Below are 23,910 nucleotides of genomic sequence, written 5' to 3' on the forward strand. Positions count from 1 at the left end.
CAGGACATCACTTGCTCTCATCCAGGAAGGTGAGAGGTGGAACACACAGATGATGAGCCAGGGCCCCATACAGGAGATGGGGTGGGGGTGGGGTTGTCCCAGTGGCCAGACAGCTTGCGATCAGACACTTATCCCCTCTATGGTAGGGCATAATTGTCTGATAAGATCAGCTTCCTGGATCAGTTATTTGGATGGACTCATTTTCAGCAGCATAAGTATATTAAAACATTGGCTCTTATAAATGACCATCTGTATATCTTGTATCTCCTTTATCATTTGCTTGTTATGCATGACACATGCATACATTATCCTTCCTGCTTTGTTTGCCTTTTATTTAGTAGATAGTTTTTTTTCCATCATTCAATTTTACTGGCTATACACCCCCTTTGAATGCATTTTCCCCATTATTTCTGTCACGATGCCGGCTGGCAGGTAGTGGATCCTCTGTGCCAGAGAGGGATTGGCGTGGACCGTGCTAGTGGACCGGTTCTAAGCCACTACTGGTTTTCACCAGAGCCCGCCGCAAAGCGGGATGGTCTTGCTGCGGCGGTAGTGACCAGGTCGTATCCACTAGCAACGGCTCACCTCTCTGGCTGCTGAAGATAGGCGCGGTACAAGGGAGTAGGCAAAAGCAAGGTCGGACGTAGCAGAAGGTCGGGGCAGGCAGCAAGGATCGTAGTCAGGGGCAACGGCAGAAGGTCTGGAAACACAGGCAAGGAACACACAAGGAACGCTTTCACTGGCACTAAGGCAACAAGATCCGGCAAGGGAGTGCAGGGGAAGTGAGGTGATATAGGGAAGTGCACAGGTGAACACACTAATTGGAACCACTGCGCCAATCAGCGGCGCAGTGGCCCTTTAAATCGCAGAGACCCGGCGCGCGCGCGCCCTAGGGAGCGGGGCCGCGCGCGCCGGGACAGAACAGACGGAGAGCGAGTCAGGTAGGGGAGCCGGGGTGCGCATCGCGAGCGGGCGCTACCCGCATCGCGAATCGCATCCCGGCTGGCAGCGGAATCGCAGCGCCCCGGGTCAGAGGACGTGACCGGAGCGCTGCCGCGGGGAGAGTGAAGCGAGCGCTCCGGGGAGGAGCGGGGACCCGGAGCGCTCGGCGTAACAGTACCCCCCCCCTTGGGTCTCCCCCTCTTCTTAGAGCCTGAGAACCTGAGGAGCAGACTTTTGTCTAGGATGTTGTCCTCAGGTTCCCAGGATCTCTCTTCAGGACCACAACCCTCCCAGTCCACTAAAAAAAAATTTTTCCCTCTGACCTTTTTGGCAGCTAAAATTTCTTTGACCGAGAAGATGTCCGAGGAGCCGGAAACAGGAGTGGGAGGAACAGATTTGGGAGAAAAACGGTTGAGGATGAGTGGTTTGAGAAGAGAGACGTGAAAGGCATTAGGGATACGAAGAGAGGGAGGAAGAAGAAGTTTATAAGAGACAGGATTAATTTGACACAAAATTTTGAAAGGACCAAGATAGCGTGGTCCCAACTTGTAGCTAGGGACACGGAAGCGGACATATTTAGCGGAGAGCCATACCTTGTCTCCAGGGGAAAAAACGGGGGGAGCTCTTCTTTTCTTATCCGCGAACTTCTTCATGCGTGATGAAGCCTGTAAGAGAGAATTTTGGGTCTCTCTCCATATGATGGAAAGGTCACGAGAAATTTCATCCACAGCGGGCAGACCAGAGGGCAAGGGAGTAGGGAGGGGGGGAAGAGGGTGACGGCCGTACACCACGAAAAATGGGGATTTGGAGGAAGACTCAGAGACCCTGAAGTTATACGAGAATTCGGCCCATGGGAGGAGATCTGCCCAGTCATCCTGGCGGGAGGAAACAAAATGTCGCAAATAATCACCCAAGATCTGGTTAATCCTTTCTACTTGTCCATTGGACTGGGGATGATATGCAGAAGAAAAATTTAATTTAATCTTGAGTTGTTTACAGAGAGCCCTCCAGAATTTAGACACGAATTGGACGCCTCTATCCGAGACAATCTGCGTAGGCAACCCGTGAAGACGAAAAATGTGTACAAAAAATTGTTTAGCCAACTGAGGCGCAGAAGGAAGACCAGGAAGAGGGATGAAATGTGCCATTTTGGAGAATCGATCAACGACCACCCAAATAACAGTGTTGCCACGGGAAGGGGGTAAATCAGTAATAAAATCCATACCAATCAGAGACCAAGGCTGTTCGGGGACAGGCAGAGGATGAAGAAAACCAGCGGGCTTCTGGCGAGGAGTCTTATCCCGGGCACAGATAGTGCAGGCTCGCACAAAGTCCACAACATCCGTCTCCAGAGTCGGCCACCAATAGAAGCGGGAGATGAGTTGCACAGATTTCTTGATACCCGCATGACCTGCGAGATGGGAGGAGTGACCCCATTTGAGGATTCCGAGGCGTTGGCGAGGAGAAACAAAGGTCTTTCCTGGAGGAGTCTGCCTGATGGAGGCAGGAGAAGTGGAGATCAGGCAGTCAGGTGGAATGATGTGTTGCGGAGAGAGTTCAACTTCTGAGGCATCCGAGGAACGAGAGAGAGCATCGGCCCTAATGTTCTTATCGGCAGGACGAAAGTGAATCTCAAAATTAAATCGGGCAAAGAACAGAGACCACCGGGCCTGGCGAGGATTCAGCCGTTGGGCAGACTGGAGGTAGGAGAGGTTCTTGTGGTCGGTGTAGATAATAACAGGAGAACTTGATCCCTCCAGCAGATGCCTCCATTCCTCAAGTGCTAATTTAATGGCTAGAAGCTCTCGATCCCCGATGGAGTAGTTCCTCTCCGCTGGAGAGAAGGTCCTAGAGAAAAAACCACAAGTGACAGCATGCCCGGAAGAATTTTTTTGTAGAAGAACAGCTCCAGCTCCCACTGAGGAGGCATCAACCTCCAATAGGAAGGGTTTGGAAGGGTCAGGTCTGGAGAGGACGGGAGCCGAAGAAAAGGCAGACTTGAGTCGTTTAAAGGCGTCTTCTGCTTGAGGAGGCCAGGACTTGGGATCAGCATTTTTTTTGGTTAAAGCCACGATAGGAGCCACAATGGTAGAAAAATGTGGAATAAATTGCCTGTAATAATTGGCGAACCCCAAAAAGCGTTGGATAGCACGGAGTCCGGAGGGGCGTGGCCAATCTAAGACGGCAGAGAGTTTGTCTGGATCCATCTGTAGTCCCTGGCCAGAGACCAAATATCCTAGAAAAGGAAGAGATTGGCATTCAAACAGACATTTCTCAATTTTGGCATAGAGTTGGTTGTCACGAAGTCTCTGAAGAACCATACGGACATGCTGGCGGTGTTCTTCTAGATTGGCAGAAAAAATTAGGATATCGTCCAGATATACAACAACACAGGAGTATAACAGATCACGAAAAATTTCATTGACAAAGTCTTGGAAGACGGCAGGGGCGTTGCACAGTCCAAAGGGCATGACCAGATACTCAAAGTGTCCATCTCTGGTGTTAAATGCCGTTTTCCACTCGTCCCCCTCTCTGATGCGGATGAGGTTATAGGCGCCTCTTAAGTCCAATTTAGTGAAGATGTGGGCACCTTGGAGGCGATCAAAGAGTTCAGAGATGAGGGGTAAGGGGTAGCGGTTCTTAACCGTGATTTTATTAAGACCGCGGTAGTCAATGCAAGGACGTAGGGAGCCATCTTTTTTGGACACAAAGAAAAATCCGGCTCCGGCAGGAGAGGAGGATTTACGGATAAAGCCCTTTTTTAGATTCTCCTGGACGTATTCGGACATGGCAAGAGTCTCTGGGGCAGAGAGAGGATAAATTCTGCCCCGGGGTGGAGTAGTGCCCGGGAGGAGGTCGATAGGGCAATCATAAGGCCTGTGAGGAGGTAGAGTCTCAGCTTGTTTTTTGCAGAAAACATCCGCGAAGTCCATATAGGCCTTAGGGAGACCGGTTACTGGAGGAACCACAGAGTTACGGCAAGGGTTACTGGGAACCGGTTTTAGACAGTTCTTGGAACAAGAGGACCCCCAACTCTTGATCTCCCCAGTGGACCAATCCAGGGTAGGGGAATGAAGTTGAAGCCAGGGAAGTCCAAGGAGAATTTCCGAGGTGCAATTGGGGAGGACCAAAAGTTCAATCCTCTCATGATGAGATCCGATGCTCATAAGAAGGGGCTCCGTGCGGAAACGTATGGTACAGTCCAATCTTTCATTATTTACACAATTGATGTAGAGGGGTCTGGCGAGACTGGTCACCGGGATGTTGAACCTTTTGACGAGAGAGGCCAAAATAAAATTTCCTGCAGATCCAGAGTCCAAGAAGGCCACTGTAGAGAAGGAGAAGGCAGAGGCAGACATCCGCACAGGCACAGTAAGACGTGGAGAAGCAGAGTAGACATCAAGGACTGTCTCACCTTTGTGCGGAGTCAGCGTACGTCTTTCCAGGCGGGGAGGACGGATAGGACAATCTCTCAGGAAGTGTTCGGTACTAGCACAGTACAGGCAGAGGTTCTCCATACGGCGTCGTGTCCTCTCTTGAGGTGTCAGGCGAGACCGGTCGACCTGCATAGCCTCCACGGCGGGAGGCACAGGAACAGATTGCAGGGGACCAGAGGAGAGAGGAGCCGAGGAGAAGAAACGCCTCGTGCGAACAGAGTCCATATCTTGGCGGAGCTCCTGACGCCTTTCGGAAAAACGCATGTCAATGCGAGTGGCTAGGTGAATAAGTTCATGTAGATTAGCAGGAATTTCTCGTGCGGCCAGAACATCTTTAATGTTGCTGGATAGGCCTTTTTTGAAGGTCGCGCAGAGGGCCTCATTATTCCAGGACAATTCTGAAGCAAGAGTACGGAATTGTACGGCATACTCGCCAACGGAAGAATTACCCTGGACCAGGTTCAACAGGGCAGTCTCAGCAGAAGAGGCTCGGGCAGGTTCCTCAAAGACACTTCGGATTTCCGAGAAGAAGGAGTGTACAGAGGCAGTGACGGGGTCATTGCGGTCCCAGAGCGGTGTGGCCCATGACAGGGCTTTTCCGGACAGAAGGCTGACTACGAAAGCCACCTTAGACCTTTCAGTGGGAAACAGGTCCGACATCATCTCCAGATGCAGGGAACATTGGGAAAGAAAGCCACGGCAAAACTTAGAGTCCCCATCAAATTTATCCGGCAAGGATAAGCGTATCCCAGGAGCGGCCACTCGCTGCGGAGGAGGTGCAGGAGCTGGCGGAGGAGATGACTGCTGAAGCTGTGGTAGTAACTGTTGTAGCATAACGGTCAGTTGAGACAGCTGTTGGCCTTGTTGCGCTATCTGTTGTGACTGCTGGGCGACCACCGTGGTGAGGTCAGCGACAACTGGCAGAGGAACTTCAGCGGGATCCATGGCCGGATCTACTGTCACGATGCCGGCTGGCAGGTAGTGGATCCTCTGTGCCAGAGAGGGATTGGCGTGGACCGTGCTAGTGGACCGGTTCTAAGCCACTACTGGTTTTCACCAGAGCCCGCCGCAAAGCGGGATGGTCTTGCTGCGGCGGTAGTGACCAGGTCGTATCCACTAGCAACGGCTCACCTCTCTGGCTGCTGAAGATAGGCGCGGTACAAGGGAGTAGGCAAAAGCAAGGTCGGACGTAGCAGAAGGTCGGGGCAGGCAGCAAGGATCGTAGTCAGGGGCAACGGCAGAAGGTCTGGAAACACAGGCAAGGAACACACAAGGAACGCTTTCACTGGCACTAAGGCAACAAGATCCGGCAAGGGAGTGCAGGGGAAGTGAGGTGATATAGGGAAGTGCACAGGTGAACACACTAATTGGAACCACTGCGCCAATCAGCGGCGCAGTGGCCCTTTAAATCGCAGAGACCCGGCGCGCGCGCGCCCTAGGGAGCGGGGCCGCGCGCGCCGGGACAGAACAGACGGAGAGCGAGTCAGGTAGGGGAGCCGGGGTGCGCATCGCGAGCGGGCGCTACCCGCATCGCGAATCGCATCCCGGCTGGCAGCGGAATCGCAGCGCCCCGGGTCAGAGGACGTGACCGGAGCGCTGCCGCGGGGAGAGTGAAGCGAGCGCTCCGGGGAGGAGCGGGGACCCGGAGCGCTCGGCGTAACAATTTCATTGTACTTAATTTTGTGTAAGAAAACATTTTTTTTCATTTGGTGACTTCTGCTCAGGTTTTCAGTATCTGCTCCTTCTATCTCATCTCCTGATCCATCTTCTAAGTTGACTTCTGATTTGGTCAAAAGTCAGAGGGGAGGAAGTAAGAATTGTGTCAGACAGCTCATCTGACGGATTGCACCATTGCACCCTGAAGGGGGCAGAGCAATGCAATATTACATAACATACAGGTCAAAGAAGATAAACAGAACAAAACATTTTAATAAATAGCTTTTGGACCTGAACATAGTGGGACCCTTACTATGAGAATTTTATGGGTAATGGGTATGTCTTAAATGCTTCTTGGCATACCAAGGTTGTATATCCCTTTTCTAGAATTTAGCAGATGCAACAATTGTGCCTGTTTTATATGCAAATTATTTAGCTGCTGTAAACAATTGTTGCAATATTCGAAGTGTTAGTGTCATTATAAAAAAAAATTTGATCACTAGATATAGCTGGGTGAAGCGTACAGCTGAGTGCTTCTCTCCATGGCTCCCTGTGATTCCCTTCCCACAGCAAGAGACAAGCCCTTTGGACTTAATGGATCTTGACTGCAATAAAATGAAGGTCACAGGCAGTGGGGAGAGAAGAGCTCAGCTGTGCGCTTCCCCGGCTATATCTAGAGATTGGTGGGTATCTAAACCCTTACGCCCCATTTGATCAAAAATGTTGATATGTTCTGGTGACATGTCATGTTTTGTAGTGATAGTATGATACAATTTTATATTTATATCATTACGTATTACATTATAGTTATTATTACTACATATATGTCACCTGCCATCCATGCTTTCATTTGTTTTGTTTATATTTTTTGCCAGCTTCTGTAACTCCCTCTTTGCCATCTGCTTTGATCACTACTAACATAACCACCTATAGCCCAGTACCTGGTAAGAGTTTATGTTATAAATTGTCAAGTATTTTAATAGAATAAGAAAAAAAAAAGAACCTGGCATTTTGAAATTTCTGAAAAAGGAGCATGACTTCTTAAATGTATATATATATATATATATATATATATATATATATATATATATATATATATAATGTTTATATAATTGTGGACGGTAATGAATATTAGAAAAGATGAACCCGGTGAAGCATCTAACAAAAGCTTCTAATACAGTTTTTGAATTAGTTCTGTGTTTTGAAGGGGCAGTGCATGAATTTAAAAAGGTTTTCTGGATACTAAAAAAAAAAAAAAATACTTTGCTTTGGGACGGCAGGAAGAAACAAACAAAAACACATACTGATCTACCTCAATCCTTCTCTGATCTCTTACATTTCCTTGCAACTCCCACTACTTCCTACTTCTGAGATAGCGTGTTCACAGCATTGATGGCCTCAGCCAATCAATGACTACAGGGGTGTCTCAGCTCACTCAGGGATTGGCTGTGTAAAACATCACTGCTGTGAGCACTCCATATCAAAGTAGAACACAGCAGAAGCTGGGGGGAATGAAAGACATCAGAGAAGAAGCCCCAAAGAATCGAGGTAGGTGAGTACGTGTGTTTTTTTTATATATATTTTCATGCTGCCCCCCAACAAAATAAATATTTTTTCCTTTTATTCAGATAACTCATTTCAACTTTTTGTTTCAACATCACTTGTATGATAATATATATTTCCTTGATGCATATATATTTTAATTTACCTTGATAGGATGGGATAGGTCATAAAACGGTACAGAGATCTGATCACTGAAGTGCTTCTTTCTCACCATTGGGAGTTAAGCAAAGATATTAAAAAACACAATAGCATACATAAGACAAAAAGGTACCCGCACTCACCTCGAGGAAACAGCAGACCAACTTCTATGGCATCTCGGACAGATCCGACTTCAGGCTGACAGCAGGGTGCTCTGAGCGCCCTGCTTTCAGCCTGAAATCGGATCTGTCCGAGATGCCATAGAAGTTGGTCTGCTGTTTCCTCGCGGTGAGTGCGGGTATCTTTCTGTCTTCTTATGTATGCTATTGAGTGACTTCGGGTTTCTTGGTTCCCAGCACCTCCGGACCGACAGGCATCAGGACTCTGCGTTGTTACAGTGACAGATCGCTAGCCTCCACAGTACATGCTGAAGCTAATAACTATTGGAAGGATTAATATTTTTTAATAGAAGTAATTTACAAATCTGTTTAACTTTCCGGAGCCAGTTGATATATATATATATATATATATATATATATATATATATATATATATATATATATATATATATAAGAAGGTTTTGCTGGAATACCCCTTTAAAGTAAAATTAAAACTCATTAGGCTATTTTTACTCTGCATTTTAATGCATGTTCACACTATGGGATCCCTGATCAGAAATTCCGCTCGGAGAATCTGTCTGGCGGCTGCCTCTGAAATCCTTGGGTGGTAAGATCGCATGGGCCTGTGCCTTCACTATTTACAGCAATGCAGTCTTTATGCAATTTTGCTGAAAGCATGAACATGTTCATTCTTTCAGCTGATCAATTTCCGCTGCGGAATTCTCTGCCACTTAAATTCTGGGGTGTGAAGGGGTCTGCAGAAGGCCCATTCACACCAATGTTAAGATTTTCCCAAGAGCAATTTCACATCCAGAAATTCCGTAGTGTGAACATACCCTTACAGTGTCGGAACATTGGGAAGTTTCTCGACACATATGGTAAGTAGGCACAGTGAATGTGGTGAGAAAATAATCTAACCAGCATAATCTTCAACAACAATTTTTTCTTTTTTCCACTGCATATGAAGAAAGTGAAAAATGAAGCAAACAGTAGAAAATTATAATATAAATCACAGAGATGCTAGATTTTATGTTCATTGACAATATAGCGAAAGCTACTAAACGGAAGAAATTTCATTTACGTTTCCTTTTAAATATTTATGGCTTCTTAAATAGTTTATCCCAAAATTATAATTTATCGCTGGGTTAGGTGATCTACTGGATAGGTGATACATATCTAATCACTAGGGGTCCGGTCACTGGAACCTCAATCACTGTACTTGGCCCCCATTTTTGTAATTAGTTAGGGTCTGAGTAGTCAGACCCCCACCAATTGGATACTTCTGGCCTATTCTTTGGATATGTGATATGAAATCTTATAATCTTGGCATAATCTTTTTAACAAAACAAAAGTAATGCATAGTCAATAACACTAAATTGATATTTATGTTGCTACATGCCAACTCCAGTATTATTGATAAAAATTATTTCAATCGGTTTCCCCCAGAACCTTAAGGAGATGCCACTAAGATATGTCATGAGAATTCAGTCAGTGAGTCAACTGGGACCTCCATGAGTCCTGAAAATTAACTGGTTTTGGCCCCAATCTCAATGGAAGAATGGTTTCACTCCCCATTGAAATAGAATTAAATGAAATAATGCATGCACATACAGCATATTTTGGTGAAGAAATATAAAAAAGGTACTCTGCCCCTAGACATCTTGTCCCCTATACAAAGGAAGGAGATAGGATGTCTGATTGCGGGAATTCTAACATTTATGTTCAGAATGCCGACTGTGCTAGGCTTCGGGCGGCCATGGTCATCATGCCCCCTTCATTAATGTCTATAGGAGGGGATGTGATGGCTGTGGTTGCTCGTAATCCAGCATGAAGCTGAGTTTGCCGGGTCAGAGATCCTTTGGATAGGGGATAAGATGTCTAGGGGCAGAATACCCCTTTAAAGGGGTACTCCGCCCTTAGACATCTTATCCCCTATTCAAAGGGTAGGGGATAAGATGTCAGATCGCCGTGGTCCCGCTGCTGGGGACCCCCGGGATCTACCATGCGGCACCCACCTTTAGCGGCTTCCGGAACGGCTGGAGGTCCTCAGGCTGAGTCCATCTCGACCACGGGTACGGAAGATCGTGACGTCACGACTCCGCCCCCGTGTGACATCACACCCCGCCCCTCAATGCAAGTCTATGAGGGGCTCCCCAGCAGCAGGACCCCGGCGATCTGACATCTTATCACCTATCCTTTGGATAGGGGATAAAATGTCTAGGGGCGAAGTACCCCTTTAAGGATGATTTCACATTTTCACATGCAGCAATTTAGGAAAAATTCCACTGCAGTTTTCGATGCAGTTTTTTTTTTTTTAAACCCAAGCCAAGAGTGGATCTAATAGGAAAGAGAAGTACCAGATTTTCCTTTATATATCTCATTCCTCATTCCTCAAATCCAATTTATGAAAAAGTGCAACGGAAACTGCAGTATTTAAAAAAAATAAACAGATAAAAAAAAAAAACAATTTAAAAACCTCTGTGTGATAAACTTCTCCTCATGGTTTTAATATAATTTTAATGCAAACTGCTTATAGTACTATTATTATTCATATACAAAATATCAGTATCACGGAATTTGTTAAATATCCTTAAATGCTTTACATGCTGCTTTCTTTTACCAGAGTTGTGTTTTTTTTACTATATGGTTTGCAAGCTTGTTTTACAATTGCTTCATATTAATCTGGCTTGTGATATAACTTAATAAAGCAATTAATTAATTTAATTGCTGATAGCGAACCACAAAGTCCAAGAGAAAGTGGTGCAGGAAGATCAAGATGTGTTCACAAAAAACAGAATATCTGCAACTAGATATTCTTCCATATGCAGTATGTATCTGAATGGGGTGCCTTGGCAGCATGTGCATGGATTTCTGCATGCCGCATTCAGACGTATGGAAGAGTTGCAGAAATTCATGCAACAAGCCTGCCATATGTGAACATACTTTAAAGGGGTACTCCGGTGCTTTGACAGGATAGGGGATAAGATGCCTCATCGCGGGGGTCCCGCCGCTGGGGACCCCCATGATCTTGCACGCCGCACCCCATTAAAATCAGTCCCCGGAGTGTGCTTGCTCCAGGTCTGATTACTGTCGATCACGGAGCTGGAGCTTTGTGACGTCAGGGGGCTGGAGCGTTGTGACGTCAAGGCTCTGCCCCATGTGACATCCCGCTCCACCTCCTCAATGCAAGCCTTTGGGAGGGGGCGTGTCACGCCCCCTCCCATAGGCTTGCATTGAGGGGGCGGAGCGTGCTGTCACACGGGGCGGAGCCTTGACATCACAATGCCCCTGCCCCGTGTTCGACAGTAATCAGATCTGGAGCAAACACGCTCTGGGACTGATTATAACAGGGTGCGGCATGCAATATCACGGGGGTCCCCAGCGGCGGGTCCCCCGCGATCAGGCATCTTATCCCCTATCCTTTGGATAGGGGATAAGATGTCTAAGCGCCGGAGTACCCCTTTATGGATTGTTGTGTTGCTATCCACGATGGTTCACATCTTTGTGCGTATACACAATATGCAGAGTACTTAAGTGCACTTACTACTTTTTACACAATAACCTTACCTCTCTAAGTTGCTGTTTTATATTGTCACATCCAGTGCTTTATCTAATAAGTGGATCCAAAGTGCCACCACCCCAGCTCACGTTTTATTGTGTTTTTCCCAGCTACGGTAACAGATTCACCATCCGCTATGATAACTACTAACATGACTACTAACAGCGTTGATAACCCAGAACCTGGTAAGAGACCCATATTACAATGTATGCCAATGTTTTTATATGGTTTACTTGTTAATATATGTGATAAAACACTACATAAAGATCTGTTTGGAGCACCTTGAAAGCTGATCCACGATAGCCTGAGTTAGCAAGCATTTCATACATAATATGAATTGCTGTAAAGTACTACAATAAAAAAAAACACTTTTTCCCCCATCAGTCTGCACACAATACCCCATAATGAGAATGTAAAGACAGGATCTTAGTTAGAAATCTTTGCTAATTTATTGAAAAGGAAAAACTAAAATATTGCATTGGCATACAGTCATGGCCGTAAATGGAAAAGGATTCACAGAAAAGGATTGCAGTAATACATGGTTTGCAATACATTTATTCCCTTTGTGTGTATTAAACTTATTGATGGTTATAGGAAGCGAGTGATTTCAGTTATTTTTTCCAAAGGGTGTGCAACCAAATATTAAGTTAAGGGTGCTAATAATTGTGTCCAGCCCCTTTTTGGAGTTTGGCGTGACATTATGTCCAATTTGCTTTTTTTCCTCCCATGTAACATGTGTTACTGCAATCCTTTTCTGTGAGAAATACTTAATTTTCTAGAAAAATTGCAAGGGTGCCAACATGTACGGCCATGACTGTAAGTATTTAGATCCTTTTACCCCTGTACTTATTTGAAGCACCTTTGGCAGTGATTACAGTCTCCAGTTTTTTTGCAATTTTTTGCAATTTTTCTTTACAAATCCTCTAAAAACTATGTCAGGTTGGATGGGAACAAGCCCTTATATGGGTCTGTAGATGAAAATATAAAAAGAGTTATACATTTTATAGATTTTGCAGGCGAGGTCCTTTTGCGGGCTTGGTACTTAAAGGGGTACTCCGCCCCTGGCATCTTATCCCCTATCTAAAGGATAGGGGATGAGATGTTAGATCACTGCGGTCCCGCTGCTGGGGACCCCGGGGATCGCCGCTGCGGCACTCCGCCATCATTACTGCACAGAGCGAGTTCGCTCTGTGCGTAATGACGGGCGATACAGGGGCCGGAGCAGCGTGATGTCATGGCTCCGCCCCTCATGACATCACGGCCCGTCCCCTTAATGCAAGTCTATGGCAGGGGGCGTGACGTCCACCACTCCCCCTTCCCATAGACTTGTATTGACGGGGGCAGGCCGTGACGTCACGAGGGGCGGATCCGTGATGTAACGATGCTCCGGCCCCTGTATTGCCCGTCATTACGTGTAGAGCGATCTCGCTCTGCGCAGTAATGATAGCGGGGTGCTGCAGCAGCAATCCCCGGGGTCCCCAGCAGCAGGACCCCGGCGATCTGACATCTTATCCCCTATCCTTTGGATAGGGATAAGATGTCTAGGGGCGGAATACCCCTTTAAGGGGTAAGGATACCTCTGTACTTTGCTCCATTAAGCTAAACTATGAACACTCTCTCTGCCCCACCCTATGAAAAGCACCCCCACAGCATAATGCTGCCACCACAGTTTTTCACTGTAGGGATGGTATCGGGCAGGTGATGGACTGTGCCTGTTTTTCTCCAGACATGACACTTAGAATTAGGACCAAAACATTCAATTTTGGTTTAATTAAGCAAAAGTATATTATTTCTCACTGTCTGAGAGTCATTTAGGTGTTATTTTTCCTGCAAACTCCAGGAGGGCTTTCATATGTCTTTTGGATCAAGACTCTTTGGAGCTCAGCCAAAGTGACCATTGGGTTCTTGGTCACCTTTATTACCAAGGCTCTTCTCCCAGAAGATTTAGTTTGGATGGCCAGCTCTTAGAGGAGTACTGGTTGTTCCAAACTTCTTTCTTTTAATAATTATGCCGACCACTGTGCTCTTGGGAACTTTAGGTGCAGCAGAAATGTTCTGGTACCATTCTTTAGACCCGTGCCCCCACACAATCATAGTTACATAGTTACATAGTTAGTACGGTCGAAAAAAGACATATGTCCATCAAGTTCAACCAGGGAATTAAGGGGTAGGGGTGTGGCGCGATATTGGGGAATCCTGTCTGTGAGCTTTGCAGGCAGTTATTTTTCCCTCTTGGTTTGGTTTTTGCTCCGATATTTTCAGCTGTGAGATCTTATATTGACAGGGCTGTGTCTTTCCAAATCATATCCAGTCAACTGAATTTACCACAGATAACTCCAATTTAGAGGTTGATCAAAGATAATCAATGTCTGTATACCGGTCGGTCAAAATACTTATGTACATGCCAAATTTTTGTTTTCCCTTGTCAATGCATTAAAAAAAAAATGTCTAAAATCCTGTTTTTACTTTTTCATCATAGGGTAGAAAGTGCATAGTAATTGGGGAAAACGTGATTTTTTTCTAAATTATTTTAGCACAATGCCGCAACAGAACAAAAAATGGAATAAAAAGGGTCTAAAAACTTTCTAAATGCATTCTATATTCTCCTAATGCCACTTTTAGGCTATCTTGAAACTATCAGCAGTGGTTATTTAGGAATTTTAAAGAAGAATTTGAATAACACATAACAGATGGTTTTATTATTCTCTGATATAATCAAGGGGTTCTACCAGATCTTTACTTTGTGCGTTTATCCTGGTTTTACTATATTTAACTTATTTATTTATCATCTTTTATTTTATTGACGGTTTACATACAGTAATTCAAATAGGAATAGAGGAGATGCTAAAAAACGAAGAGGTGATACTATGAAACTAAATATTATGCAGTTGTCAAACTCGGCAACCCTAAAATATAAGGCTTTAATCCATATGTACTGTATTTTTTTCAGACTCTTTAGAGTAACTTGAATTATATTCTTTGCATATGGTACATCTGGGTATTATCATTATACAATGTAGATGTTAGATTCTCTTTAGAAGGTTTTGTGTATTGTAGATACTGTGTTTGTTTGTTTTCAGCAACCAGAACTTAGAGTTGAATGCGGATTTAACATTTGCTTCTTTTTTTTTTACAACAAATAATTTACAGACCAAATAAGCTTTCTGTGGCAAACTTGTATTCAAAGAGGTTTTCCTTCTTGAGCTTTTGTTAAATGGGTCCCTTGATAAGAAAACAGTGCAAAGAGATTCTATTACTGGACCCCAAGTGATCAGCTGGAAACTGTGGGTTCTCCCAGAGGCATACACTCATTTCAAGGCAGCTAAAGAAAATAATTTTACAATTTCCACCGAAATGAATAGGCTAAGCATGAAGATACTTTATAGTTTCTCCCCATTATTATTAATTGATCAAGATCCAGAATGTGGGACATAGTTATTTTAAAGTAACCTAATAGGGTATTTGAAGTGGGTTCTCTAGAACAGTCACACCCTTTAAACTGCTTTTTCTAGCGAAAATCCATTGATGGCCTATGCAAATTTTATGCCATTTACAGCTGATCAACAGGATGCATCCACCACCCCCACAAATGAGCTGTTTGGCACAGCCACAGTGCCCATATAGAAACAATGTATAGGAGCCAGAAACATCAGCTCTGTACATTGGACAGAAGTGGGTCTGGGATACTGCAGAACAGCTTCTATTGGAATGCACTGGAGATGAGCAGTAGTAACCCTGCACCCCCACTACAAAATGTATGGGGCCAAGGCTTCTGACTGTAATACACTGTTTATGTCTTGAAGCTATGTTTGGGATGAAAAGCTGGTTACATGTGTTGGAACCCCGACAACCAGCATTTAATAGATTTTTCCTGGAAACCCTTTCAAGTATATGGGACCTGCAGGTTTTCCTTAAAGTCTGTATGTAATTTATAAAACAACTTTTTATTATGAAAATAGATAATATTTATAAAACGACATTAACAGTTTTTGTTTTATTTGACAAAAATTGTCTATACAGGTGAAACTTGAAAAATTTCAATATTGTGCAAAAGTAAATTTCTTTCAGTAATGCAGCATAAAAGGTGAAACTAATATATGAGAGAGACTCATTACATGCAAAGAAAGATAGTTCAAGCCGTGATTTGTCATAATTGTGATGATTATGGCTTACAGCTCATGAAAACCTCAAAGGCCCCCCCATTACTATGATTTGGGGAGTCATCAGCTGGTGTTGGTCCACTGTGCTTAATTAAGTCCAGGGTCAACGCATCCATCTTCCAAGAGATTTGGGAGCTCTTCATGCAGACGAGTTGCATTACTGAAATAAATGAATGTTTGCACGATATTCTAATTTTTGAGTTTCACCTGTACATCTGGAAATTAAAGTATATCTATCTGTTTAATCAATGTTAATCATGATCTCAGTTTTGATCGGTTGGGATATAAGTTTTCAGAACCTGACTGGTTGCTAAAACAAGGCCATGCATGCCTATGGAACTGAGAAGGTTCCACACAGGTGCATTATTGGTTATGGTATTATTTGTATCTTTTAGCTCTGTTTGGCCATTAGTCTGGGTCTGTATACACTGACTCTGATTGATCTAAACCTTTGACATGTCTTTATAACAGTTTTAAATGACAGTGCCTATTTAAGCATTTCTGATAAAATCTGAAATGGAAGGTTTATCTTTGGGGATCTAAAGAAAGTCTACACTTATATATTTAGAAAAAAAGAGACAAAAAGATGCTCTCGCTTGTGTGATACCCAAGGGAAATGTTGGTAATGCTTAATGTGAATTAGCGCTTATCAAGTATGGTTGTACTCCATCCAAGTACAACCATGGAAGAGCGTGTGTTGTAATAGGATCTCAGCAGCCGCTCCTCTTCACATAATCACAGATACAGTACAGATTTCCTCCAAAAAGGCAGAGATCATAAAGGCACTGGAGATCAGGTAAAATGCAACTTGCCTTTATTCCCACAATGCAACGCGTTTCGCGGAAGTTCAGCTTCATCAGGCATGAGTTGCCTGATGAAGCAGAACTTCCGCGAAACGCGATGCATTATGGGAATAAAGAAAAGTTGCATTTTACCTGATCTCCAGTGCCTTCATGATCTCTGCCTTTTTGGAGGAAATCTGTACTGTATCTGTACTTATATATTTAGGGGATGCATAACATAATGAACAAAACCAATACTTTGTGAATCAATGTAAAATACAATTCTATCATTCTATAATTGGTCTAAGGCCAGGTTCACATTACAGAAACCGTGCCTGGAAAGTTTCTGGATGGAGATTCTGAGTGCGGCCAGTGCCAACTTAATCAGTTGGTACTAGGACCGCACAGACATTGCCGTTCCGACCAGAAAATTATACAGTGTAAATGGGATAACAAAAAACCCATTCACCTGCATGTTACCTTCATGAAGAGGAATTTCCAACTGAAATTCTTGAGCTGAAATTTTGTCGTGTGGACACCACCTAAGAGGTTAACAGTTAAAGAGAGGCCCCTATTGTTTTTTTTTTAATATTGCAACTAAATGTTCATGTAGCTTTAGAAACATGAATCCATAGGACATGTCAACATAATTACACTATGAGATGTTCTGTTAATAGGACTATATTAGGTCATTGCTGCATATACAGAACTATATCATATAAATGTAGGTTCGACTTAGGTTCACCAAAGTTCAAAGTAAATGTTTATGCATTAGCTGTCTGGATTGAGCAGAGTGATCAGTATATTCTTTAACATTATTGTGCCAAGTTAATGGGAATGTATTTTTTGTTGCAAATAACCACTTTTTTCAATCATTTATTGTATGGCATAACACATGCAGATCTGCAGGAACTCAAAGTTCCTGTAACATTTCCCATCAGAATAAAAAGAAACCCAGTGACCCGTCCTTGGGAAGGATGGCAGCTACAAATGCAAGACTCCAAAATAAAAGGTGTCAAAAGTATAGGGATTATTTCTACCCCAATCGTGTGGCCAGTGAAACAGAGACCTTCAGAGAAAAGTACAACAAGCAAATTACCTATCAACTTTTGGCTAATGACAACACCATCACTTTGGACATTATCTACAAATCATAGGATAACAACAATGGTCACATCAGAAGATAAAGGAACCATAGAACATGAGTCCAATGACAATGTGCTTCCAAGTAATGTTACAGCTATAGTAATGAATGTTTCAAGCAAATGGTCTTCTATATTATTTGGAGAAGGTGAAGTCTCCAAAATGGAAACATTAGGATCTGGGAGTGAAGACGAAGGGCATAATATTTCCGTGAAGGAACCAGATAACATATCTTTCAGTAGAATACAGCTTAGCCATATTAATAATAATAATTTGAATCAGTCGTGGTGGCCACAATGGATTCTGCACACATTTGACAATTTTACTCCACCATTGAATGCAAAAAGCCTTGTAAAGCATAGTCATGAATACAGTAAAATATCTGAATATTTATTTAGTGATCAAGCAAGTGGAAATAATGATCCTAATGCTGAAAACGCATCTCTTTTTCATATGTCTTCTGGTAACAGTAAGAACACGACAGGTAAGCTACCACTCTTAATAAATGACTCTTCTATTTTGTCCTCTATGTTGGCACCAACAGAGGACTACTTCAAGTCAGGAAGAGCCAATAATAATAAAGGGCTTGAGAGGCTTATTGGTTTTCAGACCCCAGCGAGCTATGGAACACAGGGTTTGAAAAACACAGCAGAATCAAAAACTGTTCTTGCTAATGATAGTGCATCTATAGAATCTCCAGCTGATACACAAAGCACTCAGCCAAATTATTTAACATCTCCGAGGAATCAAATAATGCACTCTGTTTATACACAAAGCATTCTTACAGAAAGTGTTTCTTGTGATACTGTCTCCAGTTGTACCACAGTTTACAACATATTACCTACCCAATCAAAACTGCTTCTTGGAAGTCTACTGTCTCACAGAGCAAATATGCACCATTTAAGCCTCAACAATATGCAAACTCCTCTATATTCAACACAAAGTATAGCAGAAGAAATGTTACCAACAAGAACATCAAATCCTGAAGGGTTATACAGAACAGTCTTACATATGGATGGTTTGTCCACAAATAAACAAACTATAAATTTCCCTGAAACAGTAAACAATGATATTCTAAATTCAAGGCATGAAGAGCAATACCAATTGTTGACCTCAAGTTATGATGGGTTAGACTATCAGTGGAAGTACTTTATACTAAACTATGATAAACCAAATGAAAAACCGGAGGGTCCAACTACTGAACTTCCTTTGGATACTTCATCTATTGAAATAGTTAGTCCACGTCCAACTGTTGGAGTCAGTGAGTATCAAAAACATGTTGACGCAGTAGAATTTTCTGGTGAAGAAGATTTTTTGGAAGCTGAAAAGTTGTATTTAGTGTCCCAGAGTCATATTGTTGAATCAAGTGCGGCCAATGAAGGACTTTCACATATCAGCACAACATTTAACCAGACCCCATCAAAGACTCTATTAAATTATTTGCCATCAACTTTTTTAGACCAGACAGCAGGTAATGATAGTTATATATTAAATACAAATACAAGTAGCTTTTTAGAGATGAGACGTTTAGAAAATATGACACAGTTAAAACTTTTTACCCTCTTATCCATAAATGATGAAAGACGTGAAGGTGAAAGGGAAATTAGCAGTTCCATGGACGGACATTTCTTTCAACAGTTAACTGCAAGTCAAGTGTCTACTGCAGAATCTACCAAAATGAAACTTGTACCATGCACAGTCCAGGTTTTTCCTGACCAACAGCAGCAACGAGAAAATTCTCATCCAGAATTTATCGAGCTTGAAGGTATATTGCATACTGAAGATATAAAATACCAAGCAAGTGAGATCCTTATCTTAACAACATACAGTGGCTTCAATGATGACTCTTTACAGATAGAAAATGTTTTCAGTAATACAGAGTCATTAGATATAGTATACAGCAGCCACATTGCAACACCCCCACTGGCATATGATCACTTATCTGATACCTCTCAAAACAATTTAATGTATAACGGCCATCAACTCTCAACAAAAACCTTGATACCATCTTTGAACCCAAAAACCCAGGGGGATGCAAATGCTGCCCAGATGCCTCTTCTGACTTCAAGCGCATTAATATATACTGTGTGGAATTATTGGGAAATTACAACCTCCTCTGATGTTTCAGGAAGGTCAGAAGACATTGTTGAACACAGTGAGCAAACAGAAGTGTTAACAAGCATGACTAGAAAGCATCCTTCTGCAAGTCTTGAGTCTGTCACATTAGGATTTTCAGACCCTATGCTAATAGAGCATGTAAAAGAGAATTATCTCGCTCAAGGAACCGGACATTCAAATGAGTCTACACTTAAAGAAGATTACTTTAATAACAGTAGTCATAAGCTTTTTAGCAATGGACCATTTGATGCAATTACATCGGCTCCTCCAGTCCTGCTGTGCTCTTGCAGTCATCTATCTGACGTCACCTGTTTCTGTGGACAGGAGGTTAACAGCAGTATGTAGATGTATCTTCATAGACTAGATGTTACCTTAATGATAGTCATTATATTGTTCAGTAGATGATTGCCTGAAGACATTTTAAGTAGTATTAATGTGCTTGTTGTAGCAAATTAGTATTAACATACAATTGTTTAAAAAAAATAATAATAATTAAGATACATTGAATCACTTCAGTTGCTTTGTTTAAGGGACTTTAACCTAAGTAACTTAATTAATGGTTATAAATCCTAAATCTCATGGACCAATGTGGAAATAATTTCTGCTGTGATTCCATGACACATTCTTCAATATAAGTAATGCATTTCTAACTCTTAAAATCTGAAATCATCTTAGGAGATTGCAAAGTCTTGGCACCATTTAAACTTTTTTCTATTTTTTTTCTGGATGTTACATTTCATGACATATTACATAGATAAAATAGTTTGTAAATGAAAGCTTTTGAAAGTAGCTGAATCTCCTTGAGCTTCTTAAAGATCAACACTCACAATTGTTACATAGTATAAGCCCTATTTTCCTAAAATTCCATATATATATATATATATATATATATATATATATATATATATATACATACAGTATATATATATATATATATATATATATATATATATATACATACAGTATATATATATATATATATATATATATATATATATATACATACACATATATATATTTAAAATTGTGAAGTGGAAAGCAAGATGGTTTGGGTCCATGACAATACATGGATAATGATAATTAGGAATGGTGAATTTTGACTAACTTTATACACCTGGACAATTGTATATTTTCATTCAACATAGGACAGATTTATCTAACATAAAAAATATCTTTGTTGCCTATAGAATCTAAACTTGGCTTTAAAGGGGTACTCTGGCCCTAATACATCTTATCCCCTATCCAAAGGGACCCCCACAATCTGTCATTACGCACCCACCTTTGTGAGCTCTCCACAGCGCTGGAGGCTCCGTGTGTGAAGCGTGAAGACCCACAAAGGTGGGTGCGTAATGACCGATTGCGGGGGTCCCCCGAGATCATACATCTTATCCCCTATCCTTTGGATGGGGATAAGATGTACTAGGGCCAGAGTACCCCTTTAATCTTACCAGAGCAGTAAAAAAAAAAAAAAAATTCCCCAGTTGTAAAGATATGGACTCCTTGCTAGAATGGTAATTCAATTTAGTGCACAATGGAGTCAAGAGCCAGCTTGCCCAGCTTCCCGGCCTTCGTCCTGTGTGCCGCGCTATGCCCACTCATCTTGCGCTTATTCATTATTCTTCACATTCTAGTGACATGAGACTCAAGTGCATTAAATAGAATTACCATTCTAGCAATGGTGTCCATATCTTCATAACTCAGGACGTTTTCTTAAACTGCTCTGGTAAAATTAAAGCCAAGTTTAGATGCTATGGGCAACAAAGACGGTTTTTCTTTTTAGACACTTTAGATAAATCTATCCTTTGTAGAATGAAAGTATACAATTGTTCAGGTTTATAACAATTGTCAAAATTCTAGAAATGGCATTTTCACCATTCATAACTACCCATGTCTTGTCCTGAAGTTAATCCATTCCGCTTGCCACTTCACAATCTTAATAACAAAGACTGTCCGGGCATGCTGGGAGTTGTAGTTCTGCAACAACTGGAGACACACTGTTTGGAAAACACTGCTGTAGATAGATAGATAGCTATAAGAGAGATAGATATCCACACAAAGAATAGTTGTCGTAATAATGAACGGCTTTTATTCACCAAACATCTAAGGCAACGTTTCGGCCATCTTGCATGGCCATTGTCAAGCAACAAAATGATACAAGTGAGGGGTTTTGTTGCTTGTACCATTTTGTTGCTTGACAATGGCCAATGTGATATGGCCGAAACGTTGCCTGAATAAAAACTATTCTTTCTCACACCAACTCTGTGCTGCTGAACTCTTCTTTGTGTAGTTTTGCAACATCTAGAGGTCCGCAGGTTGAAGACCACTGGTCTACACTGTTGCAAATTCTACTGGTAAAGCTGCAAATTACATGCAGAGGTATGTGAACTGTGGGCGAGTAACAGTGAGGCCATGTTCACACAGTGTAAAATGTGTGTAAAACACGGCCCGGAAGACATTGCGCACATTGCGCACATTTAAATAATCCGGCGGGCTCTAGGACCACCTGAAAATGAATAGTCTTATAGACTACAATGCATTTCCGAGCTAAATCCGCAAAAAGAATAGACAAGTCTAGAAGTTCCAAGTTGTGAACAGTGCAGCAGAATTCCATTGAAATTAACGGGACTCTGCTGCAGCGCAATTTCCGTGCGGAATATGTCGGTGGATTTTCACACAGACATTCTGACAAGTTAAAGGGGAATTCCAGGAAAAAAATATTTTTTTTCTATCAACTGGCTCCAGAAAGTTAAACAGATTTGTAAATTAAAATATATGGAGGTATATAAACATAATTTATATAAAACCAGTCCTCAAGGTACATTTTGAAAGTAAGAAAAATAGGTAAAATAAGAGTTGGTCCAGTGAAAGTTAATATATGGTATTTATTAGATATAACAATTAATTAAAATGAATGTATATAATAAAGGACAACCTATAAAGCCCCAGCAGGGCCCTTTACCCCATGCAAGGGCCCTGCTGGGGCTTTATAGGTTGTCCTTTATTATATATATTCATTTTAATTAATTGTTGTATCTAATAAATACCATATATTAACTTTCACTGGACCAACTCTTATTTTACCTATTTTTCTTACTTTCAAATTGTACCTTGAGGACTGGTTTTATATATAAAACCATATATTTTAATTATAGGCCTTCTTGGGTAAAAGTAACACCTTTAACCTCAGGTACAATCTACTACTAAGTGAGCTACACAACTTTATACATTTCTTTCCTAGATTTGTAAATTACTTCTATAAAAAAATCTTAATCCTTTCAAAAATTGTCAGATGATTAAGTTGAGTTTGAGACTTATCTGTCTGGCAACAGTGCTATCTGCTGACATCTCTGCTTGTCTCGGGAACTGCACAGAGTAGAAGAGGTTTTCTATGGGGATTTGCTTCTACTCTGGACAGTTCCCGAGACACTTGTCATCAGAGAGCACTTAGACAGAAAATAACAACTCAACTTCAGAAGCTCATAAGTACTGAAAGGATTAAGATTTTTTAATAGAAGTAATTTACAAATCTGTTTAACTTTTAGGAGCCAGTTGATATATATAAAAAAGCTTTTTCCTGGATAAATATTCAACATACTTTCACTAGTCATTGGTATCAGCATTTGCTCATTAAGTGCTTTGTGAAAGGGGATATAACTGATATGTTTATCTCTTTTTACATTTAAATATATATATATATATATATATATATATATATGTAATTGCCATATTTTTTGAAGTTTTAAATGTAGGTGAACTAGTATTTTGAATTCAATAGCAAATATTGAGGATCTAGTGTATATTACACCATAAAAGCCTTTTAGTGCAGATTCTTCTGAATACTTACAAATAATGTTTCCATGTGACCCCATTTGCATTACCTGTCATAGGAAAATAAAGTAAGCATATAGAACGAATGAAATGCATATAAATAAACATCCATCCAACCTTCATTTCTAGATTGTTTTTGTATACATTTCCACAATTCACATATTTAAAAAATAAATACAGCAAGTGCCATAAAGAAAGAAGTTAAATTTGTATTTACAAGACTTTTGATGTATTTATGTTACAAAACACTGTTGAGGTGTGTTCTTCCAGCCCAGAGCAGAGTACATCATAAAAGAAAGGATTGATGCATTCATACACACTGCTGGAATTATTTTGTACATGTCTCCACTTTGCATGCGAGTTGCGACTATGCATGACAAAATGTCATTTCAATCTTTGAGGTCAGATGTTGACTCAAGGACTAAATTAATCATAATTACAGTTAAAATAAGAACCTTTATGCAA

The 23,910-nt window shown here is 41.7% G+C and overlaps 1 protein-coding gene across 10 annotated transcripts in view; it reads left to right on the plus strand.

The window, feature by feature from the left end:
- ADGRG6 (adhesion G protein-coupled receptor G6) overlaps positions 1-23,910 on the plus strand; it is a 211,070-nt gene that overhangs the window by 122,862 nt on the left and 64,298 nt on the right. For 7 of the 10 annotated variants that reach the window (XM_056567247.1, XM_056567246.1, XM_056567250.1 and 4 more), the window contains 2 exons: positions 6,911-6,979; positions 11,525-11,599. The exons of 2 other annotated variants lie outside the window; for them this stretch is intronic. In XM_056567247.1, coding sequence (XP_056423222.1) covers positions 6,911-6,979; positions 11,525-11,599 — 144 coding nt within the window. The remainder of the gene's footprint in view (positions 1-6,910; positions 6,980-11,524; positions 11,600-23,910) is intronic. One more of the 10 variants, XM_056567251.1, reaches the window with a different exon arrangement.

Source organism: Hyla sarda, chromosome 3, assembly GCF_029499605.1.
Source record: "Hyla sarda isolate aHylSar1 chromosome 3, aHylSar1.hap1, whole genome shotgun sequence".
Classification (NCBI taxonomy): domain Eukaryota; kingdom Metazoa; phylum Chordata; class Amphibia; order Anura; family Hylidae; genus Hyla; species Hyla sarda.